The sequence below is a fragment of the Manduca sexta genome, chromosome 17, assembly GCF_014839805.1.
Source record: "Manduca sexta isolate Smith_Timp_Sample1 chromosome 17, JHU_Msex_v1.0, whole genome shotgun sequence".
In the NCBI taxonomy this organism is placed as follows: domain Eukaryota; kingdom Metazoa; phylum Arthropoda; class Insecta; order Lepidoptera; family Sphingidae; genus Manduca; species Manduca sexta.
Genome location: NC_051131.1, coordinates 13,856,800 through 13,870,477, shown reverse-complemented (window position 1 = coordinate 13,870,477; position 13,678 = coordinate 13,856,800). Strand labels below are relative to the sequence as shown.

The following is a 13,678-nucleotide window of genomic DNA, read 5'->3' as shown; positions in this document are numbered from 1 at the left end:
ATTTTTTTTTTATTAATATCTGAGACGCTGTGACATCTTGTCAGACATACTTATTAGAGTCTTTTAGTATAAGATTCTTAGTAGCTAGCATACTAGAAAGCTACCATCTTGTAAAATATTAACTAAGCACTGCCAATACTATTGTATAGACTTCGAAATGCTTTAAAAAAAAACACTTATTCACCTATTTACTAAATAGGACGATAGGTACTTAACCACCGCATTCCACTACAACGTGCTGGCCACATTACCATCTTTTAATTTCAAATTTAGAATCTTCTTTCATGCAATGTCAAAATTCGTTATTTAATCAATTTTCTCCAACCAAACATCTATTTATTATTATTTTATTTTACATTTTTATATTTACTTATCGAGATAAAAAATATCGACTATTACTCTTTTTCATTATGAATTAAGCTGTTTCACAAGATTTAAATCAGGTATGATAGAATATATTTTTTCGTATCCCATCTCACTGTTTCAGATTTTTTTTTTCATTATAATATTGACTTTTGGACGAAATTTCAAGGCTATAAGGCAATAGTGGAACTTTACTGTAGCAAGTTTTGTATACTAACAATGCAACTCGATTGGGACGGTAGCACTGATTACAGAGACCCTACGGGGAGCATGTGGTCTATTCTATTTTACATTCCAGATTCAACAAAGATGTCTCTGTGCCGCACGTTAAAGGTTTTGGGGGCGACTCACAAATCTTTGAATATTTACCAGTTAGCTGTAAGTTTAAAACTGATTATCTAATAAAATCAATATTTTACATTGGATTAATTCAAGTTTATAATAATAGCTTATTTTTTTATAAATATGTATAATACACTTACTACAAAGCACTTAAGTACGTTATTACTTTTCATCGCAGTGTGCATTAAAATTGAGGTTGGACTACTCCTCGAGTGCCGAATCGTTTTTGAGCGGCACCAACGCTAACTTCCTCGAAGCGCAATATCTAGATTGGGCCAAAGCGAAAGGGAGCATCGACTCGGTAAGATCTGTTAACAGCTAAAACGTAGATCTGCGGACTTATCTAGCTAGAATATTTAATATAAATCTGTGTTTAAAAAAAGCGAGAGATTCGCCTGTTTTATAAAACGAATATAAACTCCGCCTCGACTGGACTGCCTTGGTGGCATGGTAGTAGTGCGTGTGTGGTACGACAGAGGTCTGAGGTCACGAGTTCGAATCCTAAATCGGGCAAGAGATATTAAGTTTTTCTGGTCAGTATCAGCTCGGAGTCTAAAAGTTATGTCCGATATGGCGAAAGGCGAGATCTTGGCGAAAAGTGGGTGCAATGATTGCATCTCTGTCTACCCCTTCGAGACTAAAGGCGTAATGAGTATTATTTTGTTCTACGTTATCCTACGAAGAATGCATGGGTTTGTTTGTTCCGCACACATAGTTGGTTCATCTCAAGTAGATATAACCCAAGACTAGGTTGTGTATGTTAGGGAAGGCGAACCAATGGCCCGCGTGCCAGTGGTGGCACGTGACAAAATAATTCGATCACGCGCAGAAAATGCCAAATAAAAATATAATTCGGTCGAAAAAGTCGTTAAACAGGGGCACTCACAGGCAATTCTTTTTGGCAATGGCATGTTGCCCAGTAAAGGTTCGCCATCCCTGCCCTAGGTAATGATAGAACCTAGACTAAGCAAGTCATCAATTGTTCTAGTCATGGGACGGGCTCTACGACAGCCTCGGCACAGCCACAGAGCTACAAATAGACGCGTTTGACGAATTCAACCCCACTACTGTCAGTAAGTACTGCTTTCATCTTTACCTATGCATGTAAACTTTAAAGATAAGATGAGCTTGCCTGCGGCATAGACAAGATTCCTTTCTACAATCGTCAACGCTACTAGGAAAATAAAAATGTATAAATAACATATCCTATCGATAAGTCTATCGAGACGGTGGCGTAGCTTGCCCTGAGGAGCCCTATATCAAAATTGGAGGTCCTTTAGGCCAGTGCGAAATTGTAGGCGCACGCTTAGTTTAATGTAGGTAGACATGAGCCGAGAGGAACCCCGTTACACTGAACTAGTAATACGGCGGTGTCCAGCCCCCTGTCGCTAGTATGTCATTCTCATACCTAACGTTAGCGTCAACGATTGTAGAAAGTCATCTTGTCTGCGTCCCCTATATTAGTGCCCATCAACAGCAATGCCCTCCAGTAGTAGTAACTAGCCCTCTGTTAGCTTAAACCACTATATGATCATACCCAGAAATTTCTCTTGCTACAAATTCCTGCATAATGGAGCGATTTGAAATTTTGAATTGGTTCAGCTACTTATGCGGCTGACTGAACATATAGTATTCTAATACTTCGAATCGGTCCTACAGAACCAAAATCAAAGAGCGGTAAAGAAGACAAAGATGCGTTGAAGAAGAAAATCAAACTGCATCTCGCCGTACAGAACTTGATCAGGAGCTACCAGGTAGCCAAGTTACATTCAACTAGACGAGTTTGATAACATGGACCTTTTGCTGAACCAGCTCCTCGGGTCTAATCCCATGAGTTGGTGGTAGAATATATTTTATATCCGCCCGGGTAGCGACAAACGTACACAACCCGCCATGGTGGCCTACGTAAGTGAGACGCGTTCCGGGATCAACCTGTGTATATCCCGATCCAGCAGGCCGGCATAATTGTGTAGACTGCTGAGGGGTAATCATCTCTCGTCAGTTGACATTTTATTGAACCCCTCATACCATCAAGTGCAGTGGGGACGCGTTGCCGCACCCGAATAAAAAAAACTTGCTACAAACTTGGTATTTTCTATTGAAAACGCGTGGCGAAAGCTAATGTCTAAAATTGATTTGGGTTTAAAATTAAAGATTCATGTTAAAAAAAATGATGACTAATTTAAGTTTCACCAAATTGTCAACTGGATGACAACTTCAATGATCATTACAATTTGATTACCACGTCATGTCTGCTAAACTAAATCAAATACAGAGTCATGTGTAACAAAACATACATAAACCCGTCGCAGGCACGCGGCCATCTCCTAGCGAAGACAGATCCGCTTGGACTGTCCTTAGCAGCCAAATTCATCTTGAAGAGCAAGCCGGCGACGTACGAGACGAAGGGCATGGAATGCGTGATCGTGGCCAGAGAGCTCGGGACCACGCTATGTGAGTTAATTCACTGGGATTATTTGAAACATTATATTGGAATGATGATCGGTTTTCCACCGCGGCTGATTTGGTAGCTGATTTACTTCAGATGCCCAAGTAATATACTCTGGGGTGCGTTAAAATGTTGACAAGGCCAGCTTTCAGTCACACTTAACTCATAGTAGTTTCATTCATTCAGTAATCAACCGCTGGTGTGGTAACACAGTGTGGTATACTCTTCGTATTAAGTTGATGATCATAATTATTGAAATAAAAACTAAAAACTATTTAAACGGATTTTATCGCGGTTTTTTATATTATTATTTTCTCCCGACGTTTCGAAGACTACAGCCTTCATGGTCACGGGGGGGACTGAGGTGTTGTTCATCCGTAAAGTCAAAGTTACAATATCTACCTACATTTTTCAAATATACAACTTTTTAAAATTTTTATCTGTTGACGGTCCGATCTACGCAGAATGAGCTCACAGTGTCTTGAGGTCTGGCAGCCGGTCTTTTGGGATCCGATTTAATTAAATGTAGAACAGGATCCCAGGCTTGTGCAAGCTTCCAACCATCTTCCCTATTGAAATTTGGGTGTTTTTAATTTCAATAGCCTCGCGAATCATCCTAGGCAGGAATCGGTGTTCTTTGGCAAGGATTTGTGGCTTGTCTAATCGCAAATAATGATTGGAGCCTCCTTCAGAATGTTCAGCGACTGCAGACTTCGTAGAGCGTCGGTGTTTCACGTCAGCTATATGTTCTTTTACGCGGGTCCCTATATTTCTTTTTGTTTGTCCTCATAGTAGTTTCATTCATTCAGTAATCAACCGCTGGTGTGGTAACACAGTGTGGTATACTCTTCGTATTAAGTTGATGATCATAATTATTTCAAAGGATATATAGTTTTTAATACACCCAGGTGAGAAACACATGGACATGACGTTCGAGCTGCCCGACAGGACATTCATCGGTGGTACGGAGACCGAGCTTACACTGAGGTACTGTTTCTGTAACATACGATTTTTTGATCAATGAAGAATTTTTAAAAAATAAACTTTTAAAAATTATATTATTTTTCTTGGTGTCGGAAGGCGACGCCCTGGTTGTACTGCTGCCTAACTCTTTCAAGAATAATACCTTGGGGTCCAGTTTTTATTAAATATCATCTAAATTTAGTACCTAACATCAGTCCATCAACACACACATTACGTGATCCATCACACTAAAATGATAAACTAATAAGTCGATCTTCGAATTGTCACCTAATGTGCGCAATATTCCGCCAGAGAAATAATAACCCGCCTGGAGAACGTGTACTGCAAGTCGATCGGCGCGGAGTTCATGCACCTGTTCGACCTGGACTGCATCCAGTTCATGCGCGAGCGCATGGAGAAGCCCGGCGTGTTCGACAAGACCCTGGACGAGAAGAGGCTCATCATGCGCCGACTCACCAAGGCTGTATTGTGAGATTTAAAGCTGTTCAAATATAATTTTAGGTCGGTTGAATTCTCATGTGGATAAAAAACTGCGTGGAATCCAAATCATCACAAGGATTTTTTTATACGGGTACCGGGTACGGTGAATGGTCTGCAGATATAAACGAACTTTAACGGTGATGCAAAATATTTAATAAGGAAACCTGCAGAAGTTTTCTAGAATAATTTCGAAGGTTATGAAATCTGCAAATTTGTAGTAGGTCAACGTGGTGGTCTAAGGCTCAATCTCTCTCAGTAGTAGAGGAGGCCCGTGCCCAGTAGTGGGACAGTATATCATAGAGAGCTGACATTATTATTTGTAATATCTACTACTAATACTCACAATGCTACAAACAGTCTGATCCTTTAAAGTAGTGGCATCAATGCATTAACCATTCCTTACCAGCCTGGAGAAATACTTTGCGACGAAGTGGCCGGCGGAGAAGCGGTTCGGGTCGGAAGGTGGCGAGAGCATGATCGTGATGCTGGAGGAGATCGTGGACTCGGCCACCAGGCTCGGTGTAGAGTCCATAGTCATGGCCATGCAGCATCGAGGTATGATCTTAAGGTTCAAATTTCTACGTCGCAAAAGTTTTAAAGCATGAATGGGCTGGCTTATGTCGAAGACGAATTTGGTTCGTCAGATACTGTTAAGTATATAATAATAATAAAAATCATTTGTTTAATCATTTGTTTGACTGCCTCGGTGGCGTAGTTGTACTGCATGCGCGGTACGGCAGCGCTCTGAGGTCCTGGGTTCGAATCCCGGGTCGGGCAAAGTGATATTTGGGTTTTTCTGCTTAATATTAGCCCGGAGTCTGGAATTTGTGCCCGATATGGCGATAGGCTCGCCCCCTATCACATCCTGGGACGGAACACACTCGGCGAAAAGTGGGTGCCTTGGTTGCACCTCTGCATACCCCTTCGGCGATAAATGCGTGATGTGTGTATGTGTATTTGTTTAACTTGACACTGGAATAGTTTTAAAGCATAAATAGGCTGGTTTACGTCTAAGACGAAATTGGTTCGTGAGATACTTTCGTTTTAATGGCCAATCATATTGTAGCCCCAAGAAATTACATACGCACAACAATCTTAAAAGTGTATATGTACTTGTCCACCAAACAATGAGTCTCGTGATCAAGTATTTGTACTCTGGAGTGTGGTTCAACGAATAATTATTAATGTCACCTGAGAATGTATCTACATCGAATGTCTATCAAAGGAGTGTTATGTTCGATCATTGCCATTTCGGTTTGTAATACTCCCCGTTGTTCAGGCCGTCTGAACATGTTGGTGAATGTGTGCCGTAAGCAGCTGGTGGACATCTTCGCACAGTTCAAACCCATGGAGCCGAAGGAGCCTGTTAGTACACTATACTTCAGAAACTAGTACATCTAGATATTTCGATCGCATTTTATTTCGCTTGACTTCATTTACCACTTGGAGAATCATTTTGTCGTGCCATTTGCATGATAAAAAAGATATCCATATAGGTTCCTACGGTTACAATTACCTGAGTTGTCAAATTACCTCGACATTCTCTTCTCGGTTCCAAAGACCGATGCGGAATTTGAAACGTGAGTTTTTCTACACGCCATGGTCACCAAACATAATCCCTTAGATTCCCTCTTGTCTTCTCTAGAATGTTAAATTGTTGAATGGTATTATAGCGAGTCAAAGCTGTATTGTAATTATAAATGTGTAACACCATAATTCTTCCTGTGTACCACAATAAATATAACTTGAATTTGAATTAGGTTTATCTATTTAACACAAACCCTTGGATTACGATAAATTTAAGCTCCAAAACCAGCTGTTGAACTGATTCCGTTAGACTCATATATTTATATTGCCAGGGTTCCGGAGACATAAAGTACCATTTAGGTACATACATTCATCGATTCATTCGGAGAACGAACAAGTATATCAAGGTATCAATGAGCGCGAACCCGTCCCACTTGGAGGTGGTGTCGCCGGTGGTGGTCGGTAAGACGCGCGCCGAACAGCACTGGAAGGGGGATAACGTCGGGGATAAGGTAAGGAAACAAGGTTTTATAAATGTCGCTTTATTGATTGTGTGCCTAGAGGTTCTGAATTCCAGGGTAGGGCAAATTGTTTTGAATGTTAGACAGACGGTTGGTCATAAAACCTGAGCCCGTTCTGATACATGAATGAAAACTGAAAAGGTATTGTGACCGCGTTGGAGCAGAGTTGAAAGCAAGAGAAAGATGAATACATAACTGAATTTCCTCTTACTGTATTTGCCTAATGCCTTATGCGATTAGCTGCTTGTAAAGGTGAGGACTAATTCTAAATCAAAGTAACTTCTTTGTTTTTCCATTGTAAAGGTGATGGCCATAATAATGCACGGCGACGCTGCGTTCGCGGGGCAGGGCGTGGTGTACGAGACGATGCACCTGGGCAAGCTGCCCGCCTTCACCACGCACGGCTCCATCCACATCGTGTGCAACAACCAGATCGGGTACACCACAGAGCCCAGGTTCTCCAGGAGTTCACCATATTGCTCGGGTATAGCATTACACCACCTCTTTGTTTCTCTATTGTTTTATAAAGCCCAAATTTTGAATCATTGCGCCGTACAGCTCGAGTATTATATTATAGCACACCGTTAACTTTATTCATGGGTAAGTCAAGTTTTACATCTCGCTGTTCCAGTAGCGAAACATCTCGCTTGGAGTTATTGTCTTTTCATTTATTTTAGTTTTAGAGAGTCGTCGATAGATTAACCACTGGAGTATATCACAGACTCTCAAACTTCTGCTGTCTTTAATGCCCACCAAACCAGTACAACCCATCGGCAGAAAGTATCATTACATACCCAAGGGAATTTTTATTAGACGTGGCGAAATGCGTGGACGCGCCAGTACTGCACGTGAACGGCGACGACGCTGAAGCGGTGGCGCATGTGGCGCGCATCGCGATCGAGTTCCGCTGCAAGTTCAAGAAGGACGTGGTGCTGGACCTGGTGTGCTACCGCCGCTACGGACACAGTGAGGAGGACGAGCCCATGTTCACGCAGCCGTTTATGTACAAGAAGATCAAGACCATGCCCACTGGTGAGTCGCGCTTATGCCATAAGCTTTATTTTTTGTGTTAATGTTAACGATTGTAGAAAGGCGTCTTTGCTGCGGCACCAGATCTCTAAAATCTTATGTGTTTAATCTGTATTATGCTTTCATCTTTTTCTGGTAGGTATTCTAGCATAAAAGCTACACTGCACGTGACCATTTGATAACCAATTCAGTCTGGTACAGAGTATATTTGTACTTAGCCTCGCATAGCTTGACTCTTAAGTCCCTACTTGAGAGCCGAATTCTAGGGGATCTGATCTCGGAAGCTTGAGCTCGATCCGCCGATGTCTCTACATCGGCTCATCCCTGAATTCTTCTTATAACACGTTTTCCATGATAATACGCATGGTCGTAACGATATTATTGGGATGTTGCTACCACCAGCGTGATGATTCTAATCTAATAAAAACGGCAGTGGACCAAGTGTACGCTGCGAAACTCAAGGCGGAGGGCTCGGTGACCGACTCTGACATCAAGGGCTGGGAGAAGGAGTACATGGACACGCTGAACAAGCACTTCGAGCTCGCCAAGAAGGTGACGAAGCTCAGCATCATGGACTGGATCGACACGCCCTGGACCGGCTTCTTCGAGGCCGTCGATCCTAGCAAGGTAATTGGTTAGGTTAGGTTCATTTTTTTAAGTACAGACCCCGCAGTCAACACTGTGGGAAACCTGCGAATGGTATACTGGTTCCCCCGGCTTAGCGACTGTGAGGCTCTGGAGGAAGAGAGGATGAGGAGAAATAGGGAGGAAAGAGTAGGCAGTGTTAGGATGGGCGGAGTGAATTGGAGAGGCAATGTTGACGAGTTCCTCATAGGCCTTAATGTGAAATTAAAGCCATGAGGTATACACACTTAACTGTGTACCTAGGGCCGCGACACATGTCCCCCCGTGCACGGGCGTGCATTCGGTGTGGAGAACGAGCGCCCAAGAATTGCCTGGGGCGGCGGGGGGGTCGTTAGGTTAGGTTAATTTGGGCCATTTTCTAAGTTTATGTGAAGAATTTAACATATTATAACTGTAGTAATAAATTCATGACACTTGTACCTTTATAGGCACGGCTTAAATTAACTAGAAACATAGTATCTGGACTCTAGAGGATGAGATAACTATATATAAAAGCTGAACAGTTTTTTTTGTTTGAACGCGCTAATCTCAGAAACTTCTGGACCGATTTTCAAAATTGTTTCACTTATACAAAGCTACAGTACTCTAAAATGTTATAGGCTTTTTGTCCCAAGAAAATATAATGCGGGACTTTTATTTAAAACATTAAATAGAATAAAAGATTGAATTAGAAGTCTGACAGAACAAATAAATAAAAAAAAAAGAAAGTTAAACACATTACTCCAGAAAAGTCAGAGATACATGCTCTTGGGTTTTGAACCTGCGGACATTCGTCTCGACATTCCGTTCCACACCCAACTAGAATTTTTACCAGTTTACATGCCACGCTCACGAGCATATCATTCCAGATCAAGGAGACTGGTATCTCACAGACAACCATCAACACGATCACGGCGCACTTTGTGAAGCCGCCCGAGGAGTGGGCCTTCGAGCTGCACAAGGGCCTGCACAGGGTCCTCGGCGCCAGGGAGAAACTGGTAATAACCAATTAGAATAGTTGGCTAGCGACTGTGTGGTTCATAAGTAAAAGAATAAGCAGCAGCTAAAGGATTTATTTTAGCTGATCCTCGTCAGATAGAGCGTGGCTTCGTGTGATCTCGCGAAAATTCACCACCACCATCATTATTCAGTCGAATCTCGAATCCTTAGGTCTTAAATCGGCAATCCAGGTTCAATCCTGCCTACTCTGTACCGGCCCCTTTCAATAAACACTAACGGCCGATTTCAATAAACAATCTTTTTCGATCCATCGCGAAAATTTACCAAATAAATGTTTATTTTGACTTAATTATAAATGAATTATTTTATTGGTGTCTTCTCGGATCGAAGATTGAGATAGGGATTTCTATTAATATCGGCCATTAATTATCTCAATTGCTATCTGCGATCGTGAATATGGGAAGCCGAATCAAAATAAATTTACATGGATATCATTGGCGAAGGGTCCATATAACCCGATTCCTGCCGGCTTCCATTCAGTAACTTATGTAAAATCTAATTTTCATTACTAAGATTTGCAGACCGCATTTATGCATATTAGTAGTACCGATATGTTTTCAGGTGCCCTTCCGATAAATGTCACCCTTCGCCACTGATGGACACCTACTTATTTTATCGGTTTATGTTCGTAATCGATCCAGAGACTGATCAGCTGTCATTCACGAACCTCCATTTTAGATAAAGGAAGGTTTTGCCGACTGGGCCATAGGAGAGGCTCTCACGATGGGCTCCATATTGCGTGACAAGATCCACATCCGATTTACCGGAGAAGATGTCGAAAGAGGCACCATGGCGCATAGGTAACATTACTTCTTAAAACTTCTTGCTGCAAAAGATATACCTAGCCCTAGTTCTTCTTCTTTTGAGACTTAATGGCTCCTTCGATGCATCGATAATTTTTTACAGTTAAATTCGTTTACTGCCATATTATACCATATTCGCTGATTGTTTGATTCCTTCGACGAAATGCAACAATATTGGAAAATATCTTGTAGCAGCCGAGATGACCTCCTTGACAAAATACCAAATTAAGACCCTCACTCTATCAAATGGCCTTGAGCATAAGTTCCATACATTTTTGGCGCACGAGTTACGCCGGAAGACAAAAAATTACGAATTCTTTATCATAAAAATAAAATTAGGTCTTTTCAAAAAAACTTTTAAACTACCAAAATTGTATATTTAAAAAGAGATGCACGGAATCAACAATTTTAGTGGCATTTTTATTGTGAAATTATTGACTCAATATATTTTTTTTTTTAATTAGCAATTTTGACAAAAAAAAACTTAAGATATCTAGAAGACAGCATGATATCGCGTGTCCGCTTGCAGGCACCACGTGTACCACCACCAGGGCGTGGACGGCGCCACCTACCGCGTGCTGGACGTGCTCTACCCTGACCAGGCCAGGTACTCGCTGCACAACAGCTCGCTGTCCGAATTCGGTGAGTTCCGTAGGATTTATTCACCGCCACTTTAATCCAACCCAGTATAAACCAATCAAAATAAATCATTTGTAAAAACAAAAACGAACAAATATATTTCACGCAATAATCTCCGAAGGGGTATGCTGAGGCGCAAAAAGGGCACCCACTTTTCGCCAAGTGTGATCCGTCTCCTTATGTAATAGGGCCAATCGCCATATCGGGCACAAATTCCAGACTCCGGGCTGATACTGAGCAGAAAAACCCAAATATCACTTCGCCCAATCCGAGATTCAAGAACCCAGGAACGCAAAGAGCGTATACGGTACAACTACGTCACCGAAGCAGTCATTTGTAAACACGTAAAAAAGAACTTTGCCCCCGATTGGTCCATTTTTGCGAACGATTGTAAAAGGGATTGAGATCATTTATTGAAAACGATGGTTATGGGATTAATGCACGTCATTTTTAAAAGAAAAAATATAGGTTATAGATCTGCTGCATATAGGCGCCATGTTTGTAACCACAGATTACTGATTAGTTTTGTAACACAAGGAAATACGGTTATTCCCTCGCCCGCAGCTTTTTAGGGTTGTACCATTCGTTACCGAGTGCAAAGTATTCGATTTTAAAAGTTACTGATCAATATTATTTTTGCACGTGTCCTAGGTGTACTTATAGATGCGAAAAGTTAGTAATCCTTGTTGAATGTTTGTGTTACAGGTGTGTTAGCGTACGAGGTTGGCTACTCGTACTCTAGCCCATATCTGCTGACGATTTGGGAGGCGCAGTACGGAGACTTCGCAGACACCGCGCAGCCCGTGTTCGACACGTTCATCGCCAACGGCGAGAGCAAGTGGGTGTGCCAGTCGGGGCTCGTGGTGAAGCTGCCGCACGGTATCGACGGCGCTGTGAGTCGCTTGCTTGAAGCCGTTTCTCAATTATATCTATTTATGTTTATTTAGGTCACCTGTCCCTTGTCATCTTATAAAAGCCCCAGGAGGTCGCTTCTAATAGGTCGATCTGGAAATCTTTGGGGGAGAGTCCCATGTTCAGCAGTGGACATTCTACGGCTGATAATGATAATGATGATTGTTATTTAAGAAATTTACGCCGATTCCATGCAAACTATTACCATTAAGTATCCGACCTGCTCGCATAAATGTGGCGACTGGCGATTGACAATTACCTTTATTCAATTGATACTCAGTATGAATACCACTTCGCTTCCCATCTGGTGCAATGGAGTCAATTTGCTTTGGTCATACAAAAATATATAACTCATCATTTCTAATATTTACTGGCAAATATTTCAAACGAAAAACTCAACCATTTATTGCAATGTAATTTATTTGTTTAGGGTCCGGAGCACTCGTCGGCACGCGTAGAGAGATATCTGCAGTGTTGCGATGATGATGAAGAAAATATTCCCGATCTGGATGACCGTGACATGACACGTGAGTATTAAAAAAATAATTACAAAATGAACAACGGCCTAAAGGCTATTCTCTCAACCCCCCCCCCCCCCCCGCCTCTCACTTGAACATGGCCATAAAGACGTTACAAATAACGTTGATTGAAATTGTGTTTGCGCCGTTCCCGCTCTTGAAATCATAGTTACATTTTGGAGGATGCTGAAGTTCCTCGTGTTGCTTTTTCAGTGAAGCAACTGCGCGCTGCCAACTGGATCGTATGCAACGTGACGTCGCCGGCGAACTACTTCCACATGATGCGGCGGCAGGTGGCGATGCCGTTCCGTAAGCCGCTGATCCTCATGACGCCCAAGGTGGGCCTCAAGCACCCTTACTACAGGTCGCCGCTGACAGACTTCCTGCCCGGCGTCGGCTTCAAAAGGTGTGTTATTGAAAAAAATACAAAAAATCTTCCATATTTATATTTTAATCTGTATCTCGAGCATCAACATGAGTTTACTGACGCTACTGAGCGATGTCAATTCCGTAAGATCGCATCCTATTCTGGTCTCCCTTGGATTATATATACCATGTATTTGCTTCATGTAATGTATGCCTATGTTATTTTTCACAGTATTCAGAGATTGGTTATTTACTGAAATAAATATTTTCAGAGCAATCCCTGAATGTGGACCAGCGGCTCAAAAGCCCGAAGGCGTGAAAAAACTGATATTTTGCTCGGGTAAAGTGTCGATTACAATCGATGAGCTGCGAAAAGAGAAAAAGTTGGAGGACAAGATCGCGATGTGCCGCATCGAGCAGCTGTTCCCGTTTCCGTACGACATCGTCTTACAAGAGTTCTGCCGGTTCGAGTCGGCCAAGGTGTGCTTCTGCCAGGAAGAGCACAAGAACCAAGGCCCGTGGCTGTTCTGCAAAGTCCGGCTTGAGAATCTAATTGGGAAGAAAATTGAGTAAGTTTTTTATTTTGTGCATTGTTTTAAAATTGATAAGACAAAATGTTATTAATTATTGATAAAATATATTAAGTGGACAAGTAGTCTAGGCGTGAGTAGGTATTTACAGGTGAATTTAAACTTGCAGATGTATATCTCGGCCGCCGAGTTCCGCGTCAGCCACAGGCATCAAGTGGATCCACGCTAAAGAACTGAAGGAGCTCAAAGAGAAGATCGTCGCTCTCTAACACGTTTGCTAAATTATTGTGATTTATATCAGAGTCCAAATTGTGTTGTTAATAAATTGTAGAAAATTTATTATTGTTTATTTTTTTATTAACAATCGAGCTTTGTCTACTTTTCGGTTTGGAAAGTTTAGTGCAAAACATTCCTTTTTTGAGTAGTAGCAAATCGTATTCTCCAAAGGATTGTTACGTCCCGCTATCCTAGCCGATGACATCGGGCGTTTCCGGAAATATTCGTGCGCGCTCAGGCTGGCAGAAGAGAAGATATGTCACGCGGCGACTGTTCTATTATTCTTTTTGGTTGG

At 41.9% G+C, this 13,678-nt stretch overlaps 1 protein-coding gene across 1 annotated transcript; it reads left to right on the top strand.

Moving 5' to 3' along the window:
* Positions 1-311: 311 nt before the first annotated feature.
* Positions 312-13,446, top strand: LOC115442597 (2-oxoglutarate dehydrogenase, mitochondrial). Its single transcript, XM_030167675.2, has 22 exons — positions 312-443; positions 662-741; positions 884-1,006; positions 1,694-1,778; positions 2,365-2,459; positions 3,018-3,159; positions 4,063-4,141; positions 4,430-4,606; positions 5,025-5,173; positions 5,898-5,983; positions 6,478-6,657; positions 6,970-7,150; positions 7,480-7,698; positions 8,129-8,322; positions 9,189-9,317; positions 10,018-10,139; positions 10,672-10,784; positions 11,487-11,674; positions 12,124-12,220; positions 12,425-12,617; positions 12,850-13,146; positions 13,277-13,446. The coding sequence occupies exons 2-22, from the start codon at positions 673-675 to the stop codon at positions 13,374-13,376; spliced, it is 3,018 nt and encodes a 1,005-aa protein (XP_030023535.2). The 5' UTR covers positions 312-443; positions 662-672; the 3' UTR covers positions 13,377-13,446.
* Positions 13,447-13,678: the final 232 nt, after the last annotated feature.

What these genes read in the sequence shown, in the direction of transcription:
- LOC115442597 (XM_030167675.2), top strand. Translation starts at nt 673, where the DNA reads ATGTCTCTGTGCCGCACGTTAAAGGTTTTGGGGGCGACTCACAAATCT. An exon ending in CGAAAGGGAGCATCGACTCG is followed by an intron (nt 1,007 to 1,693) that starts GTAAGATCTGTT and finishes CAATTGTTCTAG; the next exon opens with TCATGGGACGGGCTCTACGA. An exon ending in GAGTTCACCATATTGCTCGG is followed by an intron (nt 7,151 to 7,479) that starts GTATAGCATTAC and finishes AATTTTTATTAG; the next exon opens with ACGTGGCGAAATGCGTGGAC.